This window comes from Alligator mississippiensis, chromosome 4 (assembly GCF_030867095.1).
Source record: "Alligator mississippiensis isolate rAllMis1 chromosome 4, rAllMis1, whole genome shotgun sequence".
In the NCBI taxonomy this organism is placed as follows: Eukaryota; Metazoa; Chordata; order Crocodylia; family Alligatoridae; genus Alligator; species Alligator mississippiensis.
This window is the reverse complement of record NC_081827.1, coordinates 69,012,908-69,035,499: the sequence shown is the minus strand read 5'-3', so window position 1 is coordinate 69,035,499 and position 22,592 is coordinate 69,012,908. Positions and strand designations below refer to the sequence as shown.

General features: G+C 39.5%; 2 protein-coding genes across 2 annotated transcripts; both read left to right on the top strand.

The window, feature by feature from the left end:
- The first annotated feature begins 4,778 nt into the window (after positions 1-4,778).
- Positions 4,779-9,926, top strand: LOC102563354 (interferon gamma). The gene is made up of 6 exons (XM_059726177.1): positions 4,779-4,901; positions 5,894-6,040; positions 6,656-6,685; positions 7,025-7,093; positions 7,741-7,920; positions 8,748-9,926. The coding sequence occupies exons 1-6, from the start codon at positions 4,779-4,781 to the stop codon at positions 8,871-8,873; spliced, it is 675 nt and encodes a 224-aa protein (XP_059582160.1). The 3' UTR covers positions 8,874-9,926.
- Positions 9,927-10,981: 1,055 nt separating this feature from the next.
- On the top strand, positions 10,982-22,354 carry LOC132250050 (interferon gamma-like). Its single transcript, XM_059726176.1, has 7 exons — positions 10,982-11,065; positions 16,102-16,224; positions 18,153-18,299; positions 18,915-18,944; positions 19,284-19,352; positions 20,000-20,179; positions 21,007-22,354. The coding sequence occupies exons 1-7, from the start codon at positions 10,982-10,984 to the stop codon at positions 21,130-21,132; spliced, it is 759 nt and encodes a 252-aa protein (XP_059582159.1). The 3' UTR covers positions 21,133-22,354.
- The last annotated feature ends 238 nt before the right edge of the window (positions 22,355-22,592 follow it).

Genomic DNA, 22,592 nt, shown 5'->3' with positions numbered 1-22,592 from the left:
GACATCAACCTCACTTAAAATGATATGAGCAGTGTTAGCCATCAGGGATGATGAGAGCCCAGGTCTGTCTAGTAGGTCATATAGCATGTGCCCCGGTATTACAAAATAAAGGAGTAAAGAGTGGGTGAAGTGCGTAAAGGAGTAAAGAGTGGGTAGCAAAAAATAAAACCCCAAGAAAACCTGGTATTCCAGATGAAGTTTCAGCAGTACCTCATACATTATTAATTTCCTTCCTCTACTGGTCATATCTCACCTGATGTCATTTTAGGATCACATTTCCTTTTCACAGTTGCTTCACATTGAATGTTGCAGTAGACTAATATGGCCCTCACTGATGGTTTCCAACTAGTAAGCTCCTAGTTTATGTGAGAAGTTTCTGTTATTTGTCCCTAAGTGCACCACCTTTCACTTTGTACTACTAAATTGCATCCCATTTCTATTATTCCAATCCTCACACTAATCCAGTTCCTCCTGTATGATGCTGAGATCCTCTATACCAGTGATACTTCCTAACTTTGTGTCATCAACAGATGACATTAGTACATTCCCCCTTTTTGAGCCACATCATTAAATAAAATGTTATCAAGTGAGTGTAAAGTTTCATCATTTTGGATCTGTAGTCCTGAAAGCTATTTTGTGTATATATGAATGATAACATGACAGGAAAAGAAAGTCCTGGGATGTCCATTGCATGTTTTGTCTGCAAAAGAGCAGTGATAATAATGACAATGCCCCTTCTTTCCCAACATTATCATTAGTCCTCCCAATACTCCTGTGAAGATGGTAACTATTATCTTTGCTTTTAAAGATGGAGAAACTAACTCCTGCTGATGGCAATGAAAATTCTGGTTTAGGTCTTTAACCTCAGTTCAGCACTATTGTAAAACCATTTCAATTTCCTTTCTGGGAATTTGCACTAGATAGAAGTTTTCTGAGCTGGTCAAAACTTTTGTGATGAAACTTTTTTTTTTGGTTAAAAATCTCTTTTTGTTGAAATCAAAATATACTGTGGGAATATATTGGTTTTGATGAAAATGTTATTGTAATTGGAAGAGCTACAAGTCTCTTGTTTGTATCAGGCCAAGCCAGGTCTTGACCAAAGGTCTCGCCCATCAAAGTTGAGTGACCTGAGCACAGATCATGAGAGTCAGGTTCTCTTGCTAGACCAAATAATATTTATTTACTGATTTTGAACTGGGAAGAAAATGATTTTCCAATCCCATGAATGTTTCTGAGATGTAAATATATTTTCTTGTCCCAACTATTGATGCAAAATTAAAAAATCTTGACAACCTGAAAAAAACCAAAAGCAAGACAAAATGGGTCAATGAAAAATTTCCATGTTAATAATATTAAAAAGTTTCTTTTTATTTTGACTATTTTTATTTTCAGCTGTCATTAGCATGAATTTACAAAACAAAATTGGTTTGGAACCAGAAACATTTTTTTCCTTTAAAAATATCAAAAAACATTTGGATAATTTTGGATTTTTTTTCTTTCAGAAGTGTTTAGATCTAAGCCTTTCCCACAAAAAACAGTCTATGGCTTAGTATTTTCTGATGAGAAAATGTCTTCTGAACCAATTCGTCTTTTAGAATGAAAAAAAAAACTTTTTTTTGTGTGTGAAAAAAAAGTTTTCTGGCCAACCCTTTTCTGCTTATCCTGCTTTAGTTCCCAGAACTTAATTTTAATGATCCCAATCTTCACAGTGGTCCATTGAGCTTACAGATCCATACTGACTAAAGCAGTAGTTCACAATTTTTAAAGAGGTAGCAAAATCCTCTGGTGCTGGAACACTGCTGAAAGTCACCAGCTCCATGGGCCAGACCCAGCCTACAAGCTGTATGTCCCCGGACTGGAGAATTGTCTTGTGTCTGTGTAGGGTTGGTGGAAACACCCAACTGAGATCCTCATTTTTTACTGCAGAAATAAAATAATTTTAATTATATATCTAGATAGGCCTATAATAGTCTGGATCATAAAAATGTGATAGTAGAGTTATCCACTTTTCAGATTACATAATTTTGTATTGTAAATAACAACATTTAGGAATTATATAGTGCTTTATTTCTCAAATGCTATATAGATGTTAACCAATAAAATCTCTCAACTGCTTTACGAGGTAAGTATAGTGGGAATTATTAAGGAAAAGAAACTGAAGGAAAGAAGCAAAGTGATATGGATAAGATCACCCTCAGAAAGCCAGTAGCAGAGAACAGAGGAAGACTCACAACTCTGTGCTTTTTTTAAGTCAACAATTAAGTACAGCCTCAGAAAATATTGCTAATGCCAAAGGTGTCCCCACATCTATGAAGAATTCTTATAAAATTAAAGAAAGGAAGGAAAGGAAAGAAAAAAACCCTTTCACCTTGGAGAGTAGGAAGTGTGGTCATTGTGGCTTTGTATGACTTTCCAAGGACATCATTGGTTAAAATTTCTGTAAGGAGCTGCTTGAACAAAGGGGTGTGAAACCTCTACTTTGCATGAATGGTCAGGTGACTTACAGGCACCAAACTGGAAAAATACACTAGTTTTATGGTTTGCCCAATTAGGAATAGTTAATATGCAACGGATACAGTCAATAATCCTAAAATATATCTTCTGTTAAGGTTTTATAACTTAATCTCAGAGTTTTATAACTTAATCTATAAACCTTAGCTTGCATGTGAGATTTGGTCACCTCCTCCACAGCATATCAACATTTTCCATTTGCCATGGATATGGTGGCTCATTTTTGCCCATTTTTCATCTATTTTACCCAGGTGATCCCACAAGCTACATAGAGAATTCTGCAGACAAAGCAGAAACCTGCTGGCTGCATTCCCTCTTTCCCTTGGACCCCTTGTGTCAGAAAGTTCCCCATGTCCCAGCAGTGATCCTTCAGGTCAGCATGCAGTATCAAAATACTAACCTCCTCCTCACCCCTCTGATTGACTAGAACAGAGGTGGCAGTGAGCTTCACTGCACAATGAGCCCACAAATATCCTCCTTTTGATTCTGTCTCCTGACTCCCTTCTTTTTCCCTTTCCCCTTTCAACTGGGTCCTCCCAGTCTATCTTTCTGTATACTGCCTACTTTGAATTTTGTGATGGGCACGCAACTGCTTCTACCTGAAATCAATTTGGCTTCTGCACAAAACAAACCTTGCAATCCCCTTTCTATGAACAACTGTCCAGCCAAAGCTTGGCTACTACAAATATTAGTGATAAGAAAGCACAAACACAACATACAAAAACAAACTTTTCCTCCATTGTCCACCCAAGTCCAATCAGGAGTATGGTTTAAAAGGGAAGTGTTTAGCAAGTGCCTCTTTATCACAAGGATGTGTGATTAAACCCATGTTTTCTTCAGCGTGATCCTTCTCCATGCATGCCCTAATGTTTTTATACTTCAAAAGTTTCTGTGCAAAGGAATGGGCAAACATAAGCCTTGAGATGTAACTACGACTATGGTATGGTTAATATTACTTGCATCCAAACAGTATCTGTTTGCAGTCCTAGCTGTACATCATGAAACAACTTTCAAGATTAAAGAGGGCGCTGTCAGATGACAGTTTGTTGTGTGATTGGCCACTGAAAGCACTTTGCAGCCAGGCACTGACAGACGTACATGGCTGAAGAGCACTTTAAAAATGCCCAATAACACGAAAATATGAATTATATTTTCACATGAAAGCGCTCCAAAACAGACCTTCATTAACATCTGTCAGCATGGCTGGGAGCAGGGCTTGGCTGATGCAGCTGAGCCCTGCTTCCCGCTCTTCCTTCAGAATGGGAGTTGGGGGGAGAGGAGTGGAGGGAGCTTATTCTGGGGGTTGCCCAGCCAGTGCTGGAGGGTGCAGCAGGTGGACTGAAGCCCCCCCTTCTCAGAGTAACCATGAGTTACAGTGGTGAGCTGCACTTCTGTTGGCACCCAGAGTTAAAAAAGACACAATTGTATTGGTATCAGAAGTCTTATGTTTGTTAGGATTATTGAGTCTAAACTGAATTTGGAGGTGAAGGATAAGAAAACAGCATGCATGGCAACATGTTTTAAAGAGAGGACTATTTCTGTTTCACAATGTGCAACATTAAGCTATAATCTAAAACTTGTGAAGTAGTTTTGAAGAGTCCATTGTTAATCAAAATAGCCTCTTTTACGAGAAGACCACAAGCATCTTAGCTGTCAAACTGACCCCATAACCACGTTATGTGATTTCTTTACTTTTATGGTTTGCAAGATGGTTTGCAAGAATATTACAACTGAGCACATACACTTTGTAAGACTAAGTGCCAGAATTTCCCTTCCTGCTTGTTCCCAACCACAAACACATCATTTAAACAGTATCATACCACCTAAACTCTACCTTTAAATAAGCTGATGAAGCATGAGGGAAATTTCTGGTGCCACGCTGTGGTCAAGTGAAAATGCTTTCGAGGGATCCCAGGTAGGGCTGGACATGTAACTGAGTGCTGTCTGCTTTCATACTGGAGACTGGTTACTTAAAGGAAACTTTGTAAGTGCTGCAATCCCACAAACCATACCTAATAATAAACCATTAAGCATCACCTCCTATCTAACACCATCTTGTCAGAAACTTGTGAAAAAAGATGTAATTCTTCTGATGACGTGTTAAAAATAGTCAACAGCCAGGTATAAATACTACAAGCAAGGCAGGTGAAGTTCACTAATCTGCTTTCTTCCAAAGAAGAGCCGACAGAAAGTTAGTTTATTGCTTTTAGGTCTCATAACATATCCAAGAATCGTTTCAACTTTTCTACTTCAGTGTCTCCAGAGAAATGAGTTCTCAGGCTTACCTCTTCATCTTTCTCTCTGTTCACCTGTCTTGTCTTGGATGCTTGGAAAGTACCATAATACCTTTCCAGGTACAGAGCGACATAGACAAACTGAAAATTGACTTTGTAAGTATAACTTTCTAATAATATATTCTTCTTTCTCTTCTGCTTATACTTTTGAATATGACTGAAAGAGCTGGGTTTATGACAAGTGATGTCATATAGTACTTTAACAACATAGAGTAAAATTATTAGAGTAAAGTTATTTAGTCTTTACATTAATTAAAGTTAAGAGGCTAGATCATTTCTTTGGCTTATACTAGTTACACAACTAAGGTCCTCTAACTGAAGTGATTCAGGTAATGCAGTATTTTGCATCTCTCTCAGCAGTTTCCTAACTTCCCATCAGCAATGAGCTCGATGGAACAATCTATAGAGAAAAAAAAATCTTACAATAGTTAAGTTATAATGTTTTGAATCATCATTAGTTTTACATTGATATTTGTCATAATTAGAGGACCTAATAGTAATTAGTGATATAAACAGGAGTAACTGAAAGCAACTGAGAGAAAGAGAGTTCCTTTGGCTTCAGCAAAGACATATGATGGTTTTTCCTCTGTTAGGTTCCTCAGAGAAGGAACTGCTAGTGCCTATTCTGGCGCAACTTTGACATATTTCTACTTTAATCATTGTTTCATAGGCTGAGATCATGATTGTTGTGGGATCTTCAATTCTGTAATCTTACCTCTTTTCACGGAGACCATGTAACCAGTGTTAATTGGCTTTTATGATCACTGAAAACCAAATCAGATTATTCACTGACTTGAGCTGGGATTTCTCATAGAATAAGAGCTTTAATTCTCAGTATTTCACCTTAGAACATTTTTAGTTCGCTTTCATATGCTGGAGAGATGCAGGATCCCATGAGCCTGGGGGACACTATCACTGTTTCCACCTCTGTTCCTAACTTCCTCTGTTTATGTATCTGTAGAATGGATACAACAGTTCCTGTAATACCCTCAGAAGAATGTTGTGAGGCATATGTAACGTTAACAAAGTGCTTGGAGATTAATTGCAGTAATGTTTTTTATGTAAAACTGATTGTTATCATTTGCTAGCTAGATTCTTATTACTTTAAGTGTGGCTTTGTAGAGTCACATCTTAAGAAGGAGTGGACTTTTATCCTTCCTAAGGAACATAAAATTCAAGTTTGTTTCAAGTGCTTAGCGCCTCTCAAAATTGGTAGTAGTGCCTGGTTTAGCCAGGTACTTGGAATATATGTTTAAGCCTAAAAATTATCCCACTTCTTTTATAGTAATAATGTTATTGAACATAAAAGACACACAAGAGACTATTTACTCTGCATTGCATGAATTGTATTCTAACAGACTGGATAAAATATTTATATTTCTATAAAATCTAGAACAATGTTTTAAAGCTCTGTATGTTATTATGATTGAGATACAGTAGACCTGGAACAACTGGTTATGTAAACTTACATCTTCTAAACCCCTCTCTAGTGCAAAATACCTTTGGGTGCCTGTACAGAAGTGGGGAGGCTGCTTTGACATGTAATTACAGCGTGTCATAGCAGACTCAATTAATCGAGTCTACTGGAGCATGGTAATTACTCTTTTAGGTAATAGGTCTTCACAAACTACTCTAAGAGGGAAGGACTACACTCAGTCTCTGAACATGGGCTACAGGAAGACTTGGGGTTTAACTTGAGGGTCTATTTGCACTGTGAACTTTACTTTTATAAAATCTTCACTGCAGTAAATCATTTCCCATGTCTTACAGTTAACTGGAGTTAATGGTTTAAAGAAAGCTTATAAAAGGAAAACAGCCAGAATTAGACCCCTCAGACTTTGCACTGGTAGATTTACAGAGACCTCAGAAAACAGATAAAAGTACATTAGCCAATGGAAACACCATTTTAGCTGTTACTCTCAGCAGTCACAAAGAGCACATAGTCCTATACACAGTATTGATTTTCCTAAATGAAATGAATTACAGGTGGAGAAAGCATGGTAAAATAGGCTAAAAGTTTTTATAGTACAAGTAACAGATTAGCCAGTGGGACTTAACACTTTTTTGAATGTTATGTTACAGACTTCCTCAAAGATTAAAAAAAATCCCACCTGAAAATCCTTAATGCATGTGTTACATTGCCTGTGCCTGCTCTTTTCAGTGGCAAATGCTGTTCACTTTTCAGTTGATCTTATGCACCTTTTTATTCTCTGTTGCAGAATTCAAGCAATTCAGATGTAGCTGATGGTGGACCCATTTTTACAGAAAAGTTGAAAAGCTGGACAGAGGTAAGTTTATATTCTTAGGATTACATCTGGTGCAATGGTGCAGCTACTTTGCATTGCTCTAGTGATACAATGCAGCTCCCAACATGAAGTAACTAGTCACAAGAAAAATCACCCCTCTATAAATGATTCAGTAGCTTAGAACTGACACACTGATTCATCCACTGTTCTGTCAACCTCTCTGTCAGTGCAGAGGGCATGGCTATACCAGTGTAATGGCCAGCTGATACAACTTATGGCAGCTCTCAGGATACTTTTGCTTACATCATGAGCTCAGCTCAAGGCACAGCCAACTCGGAACGAAAGCTGAATCCATCCTGTTTATTACCCTGTGTTGGGTTGCACTGAGTGCTCTTTGACATAAGAACATAAACACAGCCATATTAAATTAAACCAATGGTACATCTAGTCCACTGGCATGCCTCTAAACAATGAGAAGGGTTTGTAGTTTCCTGGTGGGCCTAATCCCATCATGCCTACATAACAAACAGATCTTTCTCCAAGAGCAGTGCTAGTGGATGCTTTAGAAGGAGAGCATACAAATACCTGGAGTGATCTGTCTCCCAAAGCTAGTGGCTTGCATTTTGGTTTTCAGCAATTCTCTTTTGATGGAAGTTCATGAACCCATTTCCTTTTTCTTTTCCTAACAGGTAAATGAAAGAAGAATCTTATTTAGCCACATTATTTCCTTGTATCTGAAAATGTTTGAGAACATCGACACGAGTAAAACCCACGTCAGAAATGTACACGAGTATCTGCTTGCCAAGAAAAGCAATCTTGCTAACGATTACAAAAAGATAAATGACATAATGGAGTTGGCAAAACTTCCGGTAAGCATAGGACTTTTTCTCCCATTAACTCCACCCCTTTTCTTCATAAAGGGCAAAATGTTTCACTAGAAGGCGCTCTCCCTTTGGCATTCATTCCCTTTTCTGATGCAACAAAAACACCACAGATTTACTCGAAGCCTACAGGCTAAGGTTCTTGCCTGAGTGGGATGACAGAGGGAAAGGTCAATTAATTATATGCTTTAGGGTAGATTTTTAATTACATTTTTGTGTTTGTGTTTTTAAAATATTTAAGGATGTGCTCATAAAATAGCCCAACTGATCCATTGTAACAATCTAAAAATTAATTAATGAAAATAAAAAGCCATTCAGATTAGTAGTTTTAACCTTAGTTCAGGCTATTGGTCAGTTATTTGTGTCTTCCACTGGGTTGTGGAAATTGTAAGTAGTTTATGGTCAAATCTCAGGAAGGCTTAAGAAACAACCTCTGAAATGACACCACAGATGTACTGTTAAGAGCAGATGAACTCAATTATCATCAGTTGCATCAGGCTATTCTCTTTCATTATTGTATAACTGAGAAATTATCACAAACATATCATACGTTACACAGCAGCTCTATTGCACAGAATACTGTTGATTTGTAGCATGTCATAAAATAACTTGGAACCTGAGAAACAAAATTCATGGAAAGATTGCTTCTCTTTATGGGAAGAGAGTGACAGAGTACCAGACTATTTCTTTTCTTCATGAAGTTTTACTTTGCTTTACAATGGAATAACCTTACAACACCATAGACCATGGAGCCTGAAAATTAGTTTACAGTATTGTTATTCCTGACCTGTTTTGTTTTTTTTTAATTGAAACAGATGAGTGATTTGAAAATCCAGCGCAAGGCTATTAATGAACTTTTCCCCCTCTTACAAAAACTGGACTCCCCAACTGCTCGTTCAGAAAGAAGAAGGAGGCAAAATTCAAGGGGATGTAAATGTTAATGACTAAGTTTTGTCTATTATTATTATTATTATTATTATTCAGCTGTTATATAAATCTATTTATTCATATTTAACTATTGTTATCAACCATTATTTATACTGAAATCCAAGAAACACCGACATATTTATGATTTTTACTACTATGTAAGAAATGATTGGGTGCTATACACTTGCTCTGCATGATCTAATTAGAGATTAGATTAATCAAGTCTGTTGTGCGTTCGAATTAGAATGCTCTAGCATTGCCGCAGCATCACATCTATAAGCCCCTGTGGGTTTAAAAATGGCTGCTGGGGTGCTTTAACTAATGCTTATTGAATAAGTTTTAGTTATAGCATCCTGTGGCCATTTGTAAACATGAGGGGGGATTAATACATGTGATGCTGCAACATTTTAATGAGAGAAGCTCTCCAGGAACTGCTCTAATTAAATTGCCCTCTGTCCACTCCCAAGCACATGTATGGGCACCCAATATTAGGTATTAGATTTATGATTATCTTTTGTAAGTTTATTCACTGGATAATACAGAGCTATGCAATATTTACCTGATATTCCCTGTGAACTGCATGTAAACATACTCTGTGGGCCACTACTTTCTAAATAGCTGCTCGGTGCTGTTTTGGCAGCTATATTTAAGATTTTGGCCAATCATGTATTTATTTGGTATAGACAAAGGAGCCCAATTCAGAAAAGCACTTCTGTTCAAGAATGTACTTTGTAATCCGCTTAGTTTTAACTACATACTAAAGTTAATGTGGTTTATGAACATGCTTAGTGTTAAGCATACAGTGAACTGCTTTTCTGAACTGGGGCCTTGAGGACTGACTAGTGCTATTTATTACATTTGGAAGTCATTAAGGATAAGGCTAGTTCACAGCCACCCCTGGAGACAACTCTGTCTCAGTGGGTATAGCAGTATGTTATCTCAGGTGAATATGCAAAACATTGCACTGATATATTATTTAAGACTCTGATGGAAGTTGAAAATCGTTATTTTGTTAACTTGTTAATTTAAGAACAGATACAATTGAATAAAATATATTTTTACATTTATTCATTGTGTGCAGTACATCTTTGTAAAAGTACCATTTCTACAGTTATACCATTGTACTGATACCAGGGATGGTTATATTTTATTTCACTAAGTGTCTTAGAGACTTGGTACAAATACTGATAACGTTTTTGAAGGAGTAACATCAATAAAAACTTTGGGTCTGATTTTTTTCAGAGTACCCAAAGCTGCTGTTTAGAGGGGGGTAGACAAACATCCTTCTGTTTTGCAGAAATGTTGATAGTTTGAAATGTGACTTTATGTTTAAAAGAATGGAACACAGACCTAGAGCAGTTGGGCTGGCAGTCTCTCCTGGAGCCTTTGAGCCTGCAAGCCTTGAGAACTGAGGCCTCTGAGGAGCCAGAAGGCTGGGACCTTATTGACAGAGAACTCAGAGCTCCCAGACTCTCAGTTTTCTAATTTCCTACTATACCGATTGCTCAGCAACTGGGAGTACAATGTGCTGGACATGTCTGAGAGAACCCCGCCTGAGTTTAACTACAACTTTACTGAAACAGAACTGGAAGGTAGGCCTATTGAAAGCCTCTGAGTAAAGGAGAGAGCAGCAGGGGGGATGTCATGGTAGGTGCCAGCTACTGGCCAGCAATGCAGGAGGAAGATTGGATAAGGCCTTCTTTAAACGAACAACAGAAGCTTCCAAATTGCAGAACCTGGTTCTCATGGGGGACTTTAATTACCATGACATTTGTAGGGAGGGAAATGCTGCAGTGCACAGACAGTCCAGCAAATTCTTGGGAGTGTATTGGGCAGGGCTGGATTAATGCATAGGCAAACTAGGCACGTGCCTAGGGCTCCGAATTGCATGGGGTGGGGACGGTCCTTCCCTCTGTGGTGGCCGCACAAATCACCCCGTCCACCTCCTTTCCCTTCCCCTCCCTCCCCTCCCCTCCACCAGCCTCACCACCACAGCTGTGGGTGGCAGTGCCAGGGTGGGTAGGGTGGTCTCAACTGGCCCAGGGCCCACAAGTTTGTTTGCCTAGGGCCCACTAAAGGGTCAATCCAGTCCTGGTGTTGGGGATAACATTTTGGTACAGAGATGGAGAAACCAACTGGAGGAGAAGTTTTTCTTGACTTGCTGCTCACAAACAGGGAGAGCTTTGTTGAGAATGTGAAGCTGAAGGTAACCTGGGTTGCAGTGACTATGAAATGAGAGAGTTCAAGATTCTAAGGGGAGGAAGGAAGGAGAGCAGAAGAATAAAGTCTTTGGATTTTAAAAAAGCAGACTTCAACAAACTCAGGGAACTGGTAGGCAGGATCCCCTATGAGACAAGTCTAAAGGGAAAAGGAGTTCAGGAGAACTGGCTGTTCTTTAAGGAGGTCATATTAAGGGTGCAGGAAGAAGCTATCCTGATATGTTGGAAGAATTGGAAGTGCAACAGGAGGCCAGCCTGGCTAGTGACAGCAATCTCTTCAATAAGCTGAAACTGACAAAGGAATCCTATAAAAAGTAGAAACTCAGTCATATTACCAAGGGAAGCATATTACCTAGAGAAGCATATAAGGGTATTACATGAGTGTATATGGACAAAATTAGGAAGGCCAAGGCACAACTTGAGATGTGACTGGTAAAGGACATAAAAGGCAAGAAAAAGGGATTCTACAGGTATGTCAAGAGACAGAGGAAGACTAAAGAAACCGTGGGTCCCCTTATGGAATACAGAAAGCAAACTAGTTACTGATGATGCAGAGAAGACTGAAGTATTCACCAATAGGAGCAGCTACTATGTAACCCGGTTATACCCAAGGGTGTACCCTATTCTCAATTGGATGGGATGGGTAGGCAGGAGGGGGTGCTGTGAGAGGGATGCCAGAATTTCTATAGAGTTAGCCCAAGCACAACGTTCTTAAATATATACGATTTATTGAGTTATAATATACATAATCATAAAACTAAATATCATATACATATATTTACACAGTTAATATTAACCAATAACCAAGGTCAAACCCTAAATAACACTATTTACCCATCACAATAAAACAATTTCAGTAGCATCAACACAATACAACATCACAATACAACGTTTCAATTACAAAATATTAGGTGCAGACAGGAACAATCTTAATAACACCTATTACTTAATATAGTTCCTGACCCATAGCAAGAGATAATCCTCCTTCCAATGGGGTCCCTTGGGGGGTGTCCAGGAAGCACCAGGGGCCCCTCCCTTTAAGGCCTTGACTAGGTGGGGGGCTGCTCACCTATCCCCTTCTCTGGGTTTGCCTGCCCCACATGTCTTTGCCCTGTGGGACCCAAGGGCCCAATGACTCATGCCCCCTCAGGTGGAGGTTGTCAGGGCGCAGCTCAGAGAGGTCTCCTCTGCTGCAGTACCTCTCCAGGCCCCTCCTGTGCTGCTGGGCTCCTCCCCACCCTGTGCCCTGCTCTGGGCACTGAGGACGCAGCTCCTCTTGGCTGCTGCACCAGTGCTTCTGGCTCCTGGATGCTGGGCCTTATGCTGCAGCACTACTATTTCCCCGTGCCCTGGCTCAGCACTGAAGGCTCTTTTAGCACAGGTTGTGCCTTTCAGGCTCCAGCCGTCTGTCTTCATGCCAGGTGGCTAGCCCAGGCAGCCTCTGCTGCTCTCTGGCTCCCAAGACTTAGGCCCATGAGCCACCCTGCGCACCATGGGACCTGGGCGCTTGCTGTGAGATAGGGCCTGAGATGCCTCACTGCAGCCCCAAGGCCCTTGCCCCATGCACTGTGTGGGTCGCTGGCCCTGCCGGAGTTGTGGCTTCCAAAGCCTGGGCTCTGTGCACCAAACCATGCACCGTGCCATGATGGGCCCGAGCATTCTCACACCACTCCCAGGGCTGGGTCTCCATTCACCGTCCCTGTGCGCAAGGCCTGTGTGAGTCAGCAACGATCCAATCTGGCTTCAGATTGAGCCACTTTGGATGCCAGGGATCTGATCCAGAGGTCCGGACCGGGTATGTGCTTCAATTCGGCCTTGGAGATCCAGCCATCGGGTATAATGGGGAATCAATGAAATATCTATAACTTTGTTGTTTTTTGTCTGATTTGGACAGAACTGGCAGGGATTGTAGCCTCTGTGGGCAGCAGGAAGTATGCCAAGTCTCAATAAGATTGGCAAAGGGGTTTGGGGGAAAATGTACCCCAAATTATTGAAAGCAAAATTCATGTCACATCTGTGTGTTACACCACAGGAGGGTGAAAACTGAAGGGGTGATAGCCCCTGGTGAAGCAACAAAGCCTGCCACGTTTCAGGAAGATCAGTGGAGGGGTTTGGGGGGAACTGTACCCCAAATTCTTGAGAGCAAAACTCATGTCACGTCTATGTGTTACAACACAGGGGGGTCAAAACTGCAGGGGTGGTACCCCTCAGGAGGCCTCAAATCCTGCCAAGTTTCAAGAAGATTGGTGCAGGGGTTTGAGAGGAACTGCACCTCAAGCTGCAGACAAGCAAAACTCGTGACATGGGTGACACACTGTGTGTTAAGGTGCAGCAGGGTGAAAACTGCAGGGATGGTAGCCCCTGCTGCAGCCACAAAGCCTGCCTGCTGTCAAGGAGATAGGTGCAGGGGGGTTCTGGGGCCCTGCACCCGTAGCTGCTGACAGACAAAACTCGTGACATGGGTGCTTGTGCAACTGACTGTGTCCGTCTTGGGGCAGTTGATTGTCTGTATTGATTATTTCCTCTCCTTAGTCTCTGGTTTTGTAGGTGTTAATTGATAGTAAATGACTGGTTACATTAACAAGCTACTCTGTATTGAGCTGGTCTCTCAGTGAATCATGATTGACTGGTAAGTGGGAACACAGTAGCTTAGCAGCCAGGCCTGCAGTAGTGCCTCCCGTGCCTCAAGCCAGCAAAGCAGCTCTGAAGCTTTTCTGAAGCACTTTGGAAGCTCCGAACCGCTTTGGAAAGCCTAACGAAGCCAGCACTTCAATCCAGACATGCTGCTTCGGACACCAAAGCGTCCAAAGCTTCTCTGGATCCAAAGCTCTGTCTGAAGCATTGCACAGCCCTACTGTGCGCCGTCAAGAGCCCGAGTAGTCTCGTAGCACTCCCAAGGCTGCTCTTCTTGAGTCCCTCACCACATCTGCCCCTTGTGCTGGGCACGCAGCTCCTTTTATACGCCCCAGGGCTCCACCCCTGAAGTCTTCTGGACCTGACAGTTTACAGTTTTCAGTCAGGTCCAGGAGAGCTCTTCTCCCCCTCCTCTCAGGAAAGGGGCATAACTTTATTTTACGCCCTCTTGCTGCCTCCTGGTTGTTGGATGGGCTCCACCAATCCAAACAGCAGGATCTCAAGCCTGGGACTCAACCCAAGCTCTGAAAGGTCAGTCTGCTACAACTAGATGACAAGTGTGGTTCAGAGCAAAGATATTGAAGAATACAAACCTCCAGAACAACACTTACACTCTTCCCTAATACTACAGCCAAGTTTCCACTTTTTATTGCATTCCTTTAGGTGGAACTATTTTTTTCCCCGATAAAACACGCCGCTGGAAGACTGTTTTAGACTGGACATAAGGAAAAACTTCTTTACCGTCCAGCCCTAGTGTCTATGAAATCTATGCACAGAGGATTTAATGTATTAAGTAGAAGTAAAAATCAAAAGATAAAATCAGTTGTTAGAGAAACAATAAATGATCTCCAGGAAAATCACTGATGTTTCCAATATAACTTTTGTAGTATTATTCTTTCTTCCCAATCCCCACCTTTATCCAGTATCTGTAGAACTCCTCCCCTCCACCACTTTGACATGCAGAGAGTGTTGATTTCTAATAGATTTCCACACTACTTATAAGCACAAATTTCAAGTAATTGGGTCAAAGCAAATTGGCAGAGGGTGGGGTGATCCAGAAGACTCCCCTTAGCAGACTAAGTTAAGAGTACCAGTGGTAGATACACTTCAAGTTCAGGACAACCCAAATTTCTTGTGGCAATTTCTCTCTCTCCATGCTCTGAAAAACTATTTAATATCATGCTGTCAGCTTCAATGAAAACAGCTTGATTGGTAAGTATATACACATCAAAATAAATTCCATAGGAAGCAGAGATCAAGGGTAAACTGACTTGCAGTGTCAGAGGTCATGGTTATAACAATAGCAGAGTTATCTTTAATTTAGAAGTAAAGGTCTAAAATTCTCATTAGTATCACATTTTACATTTAGTTTAACTACCAGTTAAACTACCACATCTGCATGTGCACCCAGGATTACAGCGAGTATTACAGAGGATTACAGAGAGTAGGATTGGAAAGGTGGGACCTACTTAAGGGGATACTTCCTTCCAGAAGCTTTGGGGAAGGGCTTTTGGGGTACAAATCAGAACAACAGAAAATGATCCATGATGAAGACAGCAATCACAATGTCCCCCTGGCTAGCCTAAAATCTGCCTTCATACATCAAGGATACTCCAGTAGACAAATAGAATGCATCTTTGAAAAAGCTACACAATACTCCACAGTAACATGATGCTTAACCTGGCAGCACATCTCTGCTGCTACTACAATCAACACCCGCTACAATGGACCCATCAGAATCCATGGATCCCACACATACCTTTCCCAAAATGTATTATCTGATCCAGTGCCACATATGCCCTCGTAGAAACTGCATGGGTGAAACTAAACAGCAACTTTGTACCAAAATGAATTCTCATGGTCAAAATATAATGACTAAGGGACAGACACACACATATCAGTAGGAAAACATTTTTCACAGACCACTCCCTTTCTGACCTCACTATCCCCATGCTCAAAGGAAATCTACTAAACACTTGTGAACAAAAATTCATAAGCTGGCTCGGTACCAAGCACCAAGGACTGAAAACGGATATTTAGGGACCAAACTAAATCATGGTGAGACAAACGGATTTTCATTGGCCACTTGTCACAAGCAGAGCTGATTTCATGGACTTTTTCATGGCAAGCCCCTCCTGGCAGCCCTACCCCTCACTACTGATTGGCCATAATTAAATAGCAAAGTCTGTGGAAATATCAAATAAATTACTCCACATTATTATAAATCTAAGTATTACACTGAAATATAAATTGAAATATATTATGAATATAAATGTATACACAATATGAACTAAATAATCCTAATATCATCATAATTTATTATTAGCATTCTACAGAAAGTTGAGTAATACTAACTAATGCTAACCTTGATAGAACCAATTCCTGTTAGCTGTTAGATGCTAGCATGCAGCATCCACCAGCAGTTGCAGCTGACATCCTCTGTCTCTACGATGTCAGTACTTGTCCATACACTGAGATTGTGCACTCTGCATCCACTGAATTGGCTGGAATGGTAAGGCAGCATTTCTCAGGTTGTAGAGATGTGGGAACCAATCAGAAATAGACTCCCAAAACATGGTCACAGTCAAAGGAATCTGGAACTTTTGACAAATTTCTTCTAAGCAGCACATTCCTTGTCAAGCTCTTTCTGCCATCCAAGGATTGATTTTCTGAAACAGTTTTTGTCTTTTAAGAGAAGACCACAAGCATCTTAGCCATCAAACTGACTCTATAACCACATTATGTGATTTCTTTACTTTTACATGTTTTGCAAGAATATTATCACCTAGCGCATACACTTTGTAAGATTAAGTGCCAGAATTTCCCTTCCTGCTTGTTCCCAACCACAAACACATCATTTAAACAGTATCATGCCACCTAAACTCTAACTTTAAATAAGCTGATGAAGCATGTGGGAAATTTCTGGTGCCACGCTGTGGTCAAGTGAAAATGCTTTCGAGGGATCCCGGGTAGGGCTGGACATGTAAATGAGTGCTGTCTGCTTTCATACTGGAGACTGGTTACTTAAAGGAAACTTTGTAAGTGCTGCAATCCCACAAACCATACCTAATAATAAACCATTAAGCATCACCTCCTATCTAACACCATCTTGTCAGAAACTTGTGAAAAAAGATGTAATTCTTCTGATGACGTGTTAAAAATAGTCAACAGCCAGGTATAAATACTACGAGCAAGGCAGATGAAGTTCACTAATCTGCTTTCTTCCAAAGAAGAGCCGACAGAAAGTTAGTTTATTGCTTTTAGGTCTCATAACATATCCAAGAATCGTTTCAACTTTTCTACTTCAGTGTCTCCAGAGAAATGAGTTCTCAGGCTTACCTCTTCATCTTTCTCTCTGTTCATCTGTCTTGTCTTGGATGCTTGGAAAGTACCATAATACCTTTCCAGGTACAGAGCGACATAGACAAACTGAAAATTGACTTTGTAAGTATAACTTTCTAATAATGTATTCTTCTTTCTCTTCTGCTTATGCTTTTGAATATGACTGAAAGAGCTGGGTTTATGACAAGTAATGTCATATAGTACTTTAACAACATAGAGTAAAATTAGGGTTTATTTTCCAGTTATTTAGTCTTTACATTAATTAAAGTTAAGAGGCTAGATCATTTCTTTGGCTTATACTAGTTACACAACTAAGGTCCTCTAACTGAAGTGATTCAGGTAATGCAGTATTTTGCATCTCTCTCAGCAGTTTCCTAACTTCCCATCAGCAATGAGCTCGATGGAACAATCTATAGAGAAAAAAAAATCTTACAATAGTTAAGTTATAATGTTTTGAATCATCATTAGTTTTACATTGATATTTGTCATAATTAGAGGACCTAATAGTAATTAGTGATATAAACAGGAGTAACTGAAAGCAACTGAGAGAAAGAGAGTTCCTTTGGCTTCAGCAAAGACATATGATGGTTTTTCCTCTGTTAGGTTCCTCAGAGAAGGAACTGCTAGTGCCTATTCTGGCGCAACTTTGACATATTTCTACTTTAATCATTGTTTCATAGGCTGAGATCATGATTGTTGTGGGATCTTCAATTCTGTAATCTTACCTCTTTTCACGGAGACCATGTAACCAGTGTTAATTGGCTTTTATGATCACTGAAAACCAAATCAGATTATTCACTGACTTGAGCTGGGATTTCTCATAGAATAAGAGCTTTAATTCTCAGTATTTCACCTTAGAACATTTTTAGTTCGCTTTCATATGCTGGAGAGATGCAGGATCCCATGAGCCTGGGGGACACTATCACTGTTTCCACCTCTGTTCCTAACTTCCTCTGTTTATGTATCTGTAGAATGGATACAACAGTTCCTGTAATACCCTCAGAAGAATGTTGTGAGGCATATGTAACGTTAACAAAGTGCTTGGAGATTAATTGCAGTAATGTTTTTTATGTAAAACTGATTGTTATCATTTGCTAGCTAGATTCTTATTACTTTAAGTGTGGCTTTGTAGAGTCACATCTTAAGAAGGAGTGGACTTTTATCCTTCCTAAGGAACATAAAATTCAAGTTTGTTTCAAGTGCTTAGCGCCTCTCAAAATTGGTAGTAGTGCCTGGTTTAGCCAGGTACTTGGAATATATGTTTAAGCCTAAAAATTATCCCACTTCTTTTATAGTAATAATGTTATTGAACATAAAAGACACACAAGAGACTATTTACTCTGCATTGCATGAATTGTATTCTAACAGACTGGATAAAATATTTATATTTCTATAAAATCTAGAACAATGTTTTAAAGCTCTGTATGTTATTATGATTGAGATACAGTAGACCTGGAACAACTGGTTATGTAAACTTACATCTTCTAAACCCCTCTCTAGTGCAAAATACCTTTGGGTGCCTGTACAGAAGTGGGGAGGCTGCTTTGACATGTAATTACAGCGTGTCATAGCAGACTCAATTAATCGAGTCTACTGGAGCATGGTAATTACTCTTTTAGGTAATAGGTCTTCACAAACTACTCTAAGAGGGAAGGACTACACTCAGTCTCTGAACATGGGCTACAGGAAGACTTGGGGTTTAACTTGAGGGTCTATTTGCACTGTGAACTTTACTTTTATAAAATCTTCACTGCAGTAAATCATTTCCCATGTCTTACAGTTAACTGGAGTTAATGGTTTAAAGAAAGCTTATAAAAGGAAAACAGCCAGAATTAGACCCCTCAGACTTTGCACTGGTAGATTTACAGAGACCTCAGAAAACAGATAAAAGTACATTAGCCAATGGAAACACCATTTTAGCTGTTACTCTCAGCAGTCACAAAGAGCACATAGTCCTATACACAGTATTGATTTTCCTAAATGAAATGAATTACAGGTGGAGAAAGCATGGTAAAATAGGCTAAAAGTTTTTATAGTACAAGTAACAGATTAGCCAGTGGGACTTAACACTTTTTTGAATGTTATGTTACAGACTTCCTCAAAGATTAAAAAAAATCCCACCTGAAAATCCTTAATGCATGTGTTACATTGCCTGTGCCTGCTCTTTTCAGTGGCAAATGCTGTTCACTTTTCAGTTGATCTTATGCACCTTTTTATTCTCTGTTGCAGAATTCAAGCAATTCAGATGTAGCTGATGGTGGACCCATTTTTACAGAAAAGTTGAAAAGCTGGACAGAGGTAAGTTTATATTCTTAGGATTACATCTGGTGCAATGGTGCAGCTACTTTGCATTGCTCTAGTGATACAATGCAGCTCCCAACATGAAGTAACTAGTCACAAGAAAAATCACCCCTCTATAAATGATTCAGTAGCTTAGAACTGACACACTGATTCATCCACTGTTCTGTCAACCTCTCTGTCAGTGCAGAGGGCATGGCTATACCAGTGTAATGGCCAGCTGATACAACTTATGGCAGCTCTCAGGATACTTTTGCTTACATCATGAGCTCAGCTCAAGGCACAGCCAACTCGGAACGAAAGCTGAATCCATCCTGTTTATTACCCTGTGTTGGGTTGCACTGAGTGCTCTTTGACATAAGAACATAAACACAGCCATATTAAATTAAACCAATGGTACATCTAGTCCACTGGCATGCCTCTAAACAATGAGAAGGGTTTGTAGTTTCCTGGTGGGCCTAATCCCATCATGCCTACATAACAAACAGATCTTTCTCCAAGAGCAGTGCTAGTGGATGCTTTAGAAGGAGAGCATACAAATACCTGGAGTGATCTGTCTCCCAAAGCTAGTGGCTTGCATTTTGGTTTTCAGCAATTCTCTTTTGATGGAAGTTCATGAACCCATTTCCTTTTTCTTTTCCTAACAGGTAAATGAAAGAAGAATCTTATTTAGCCACATTATTTCCTTGTATCTGAAAATGTTTGAGAACATCGACACGAGTAAAACCCACGTCAGAAATGTACACGAGTATCTGCTTGCCAAGAAAAGCAATCTTGCTAACGATTACAAAAAGATAAATGACATAATGGAGTTGGCAAAACTTCCGGTAAGCATAGGACTTTTTCTCCCATTAACTCCACCCCTTTTCTTCATAAAGGGCAAAATGTTTCACTAGAAGGCGCTCTCCCTTTGGCATTCATTCCCTTTTCTGATGCAACAAAAACACCACAGATTTACTCGAAGCCTACAGGCTAAGGTTCTTGCCTGAGTGGGATGACAGAGGGAAAGGTCAATTAATTATATGCTTTAGGGTAGATTTTTAATTACATTTTTGTGTTTGTGTTTTTAAAATATTTAAGGATGTGCTCATAAAATAGCCCAACTGATCCATTGTAACAATCTAAAAATTAATTAATGAAAATAAAAAGCCATTCAGATTAGTAGTTTTAACCTTAGTTCAGGCTATTGGTCAGTTATTTGTGTCTTCCACTGGGTTGTGGAAATTGTAAGTAGTTTATGGTCAAATCTCAGGAAGGCTTAAGAAACAACCTCTGAAATGACACCACAGATGTACTGTTAAGAGCAGATGAACTCAATTATCATCAGTTGCATCAGGCTATTCTCTTTCATTATTGTATAACTGAGAAATTATCACAAACATATCATACGTTACACAGCAGCTCTATTGCACAGAATACTGTTGATTTGTAGCATGTCATAAAATAACTTGGAACCTGAGAAACAAAATTCATGGAAAGATTGCTTCTCTTTATGGGAAGAGAGTGACAGAGTACCAGACTATTTCTTTTCTTCATGAAGTTTTACTTTGCTTTACAATGGAATAACCTTACAACACCATAGACCATGGAGCCTGAAAATTAGTTTACAGTATTGTTATTCCTGACCTGTTTTGTTTTTTTTTAATTGAAACAGATGAGTGATTTGAAAATCCAGCGCAAGGCTATTAATGAACTTTTCCCCCTCTTACAAAAACTGGACTCCCCAACTGCTCGTTCAGAAAGAAGAAGGAGGCAAAATTCAAGGGGATGTAAATGTTAATGACTAAGTTTTGTCTATTATTATTATTATTATTATTATTTAGATGTTATATAAATCTATTTATTAATATTTAACTATTGCTATCAACCATTATTTATACTGAAATCCAAGAAACACCGACATATTTATGATTTTTACTACTATGTAAGAAATGATTGGGTGCTATACACTTGCTCTGCATGATCTAATTAGAGATTAGATTAATCAAGTCTGTTGTGCGTTCGAATTAGAATGCTCTAGCATTGCCGTAGCATCACATCTATAAGCCCCTGTGGGTTTAAAAATGGCTGCTGGGGTGCTTTAACTAATGCTTATTGAATAAGTTTTAGTTAAAGCATCCTGTGGCCATTTGTAAACATGAGGGGGGATTAATACATGTGATACTGCAACATTTTAATGAGAGAAGCTCTCCAGGAACTGCTCTAATTAAATTGCCCTCTGTCCACTCCCAAGCACATGTATGGGCACCCAATATTAGGTATTAGATTTATGATTATCTTTTGTAAGTTTATTCACTGGATAATACAGAGCTATGCAATATTTACCTGATATTCCCTGTGAACTGCATGTAAACATACTCTGTGGGCCACTACTTTCTAAATAGCTGCTCGGTGCTGTTTTGGCAGCTATATTTAAGATTTTGGCCAATCATGTATTTATTTGGTATAGACAAAGGAGCCCAATTCAGAAAAGCACTTCTGTTCAAGAATGTACTTTGTAATCCGCTTAGTTTTAACTACATACTAAAGTTAATGTGGTTTATGAACATGCTTAGTGTTAAGCATACAGTGAACTGCTTTTCTGAACTGGGGCCTTGAGGACTGACTAGTGCTATTTATTACATTTGGAAGTCATTAAGGATAAGGCTAGTTCACAGCCACCCCTGGAGACAACTCTGTCTCAGTGGGTATAGCAGTATGTTATCTCAGGTGAATATGCAAAACATTGCACTGATATATTATTTAAGACTCTGATGGAAGTTGAAAATCGTTATTTTGTTAACTTGTTAATTTAAGAACAGAAACAATTGAATAAAATATATTTTTACATTTATTCATTGTGTGCAGTACATCTTGGTAAAAATACCATTTCTACAGTTATACCATTGTACTGATACCAGGGATGATTATATTTTATTTCACTAAGTGTGTTACAGATTTGGTACAAATACTGATAACGTCTTTGAAGGAGTGTCATCAATAAAACCTTTGGGTCGGTTTTTTTTCAGTGTACCTGAAGCTACTGTTTAGAGGGGGGTTGGCAAACATCCTTCTGTTTTGCAGAAATGTTGATAGTTTGAAATGTGATTTTATGTTTAAAAGAATGGAACACAGACCTAGAGCAGTTGGGCTGGCAGTCTCTCCTGAAGCCTTTGAGCCTGCAAGCCTTGAGAACTGAGGCCTCTGAGGAGCCAGAAGGCTGGGACCTTATTGACAGAGAACTCAGAGCTCCCAGACTCT

What these genes read in the sequence shown, in the direction of transcription:
- LOC102563354 (XM_059726177.1), top strand. Translation starts at nt 4,779, where the DNA reads ATGAGTTCTCAGGCTTACCTCTTCATCTTTCTCTCTGTTCACCTGTCT. An exon ending in GTAGTGCCTGGTTTAGCCAG is followed by an intron (nt 6,041 to 6,655) that starts GTACTTGGAATA and finishes TTGCACTGGTAG; the next exon opens with ATTTACAGAGACCTCAGAAA. An exon ending in TGGAGTTGGCAAAACTTCCG is followed by an intron (nt 7,921 to 8,747) that starts GTAAGCATAGGA and finishes TAATTGAAACAG; the next exon opens with ATGAGTGATTTGAAAATCCA.
- LOC132250050 (XM_059726176.1), top strand. Translation starts at nt 10,982, where the DNA reads ATGGAGAAACCAACTGGAGGAGAAGTTTTTCTTGACTTGCTGCTCACA. An exon ending in TTGAGAATGTGAAGCTGAAG is followed by an intron (nt 11,066 to 16,101) that starts GTAACCTGGGTT and finishes AATTCCTGTTAG; the next exon opens with CTGTTAGATGCTAGCATGCA. An exon ending in ACCTCAGAAAACAGATAAAA is followed by an intron (nt 18,945 to 19,283) that starts GTACATTAGCCA and finishes TCTCTGTTGCAG; the next exon opens with AATTCAAGCAATTCAGATGT.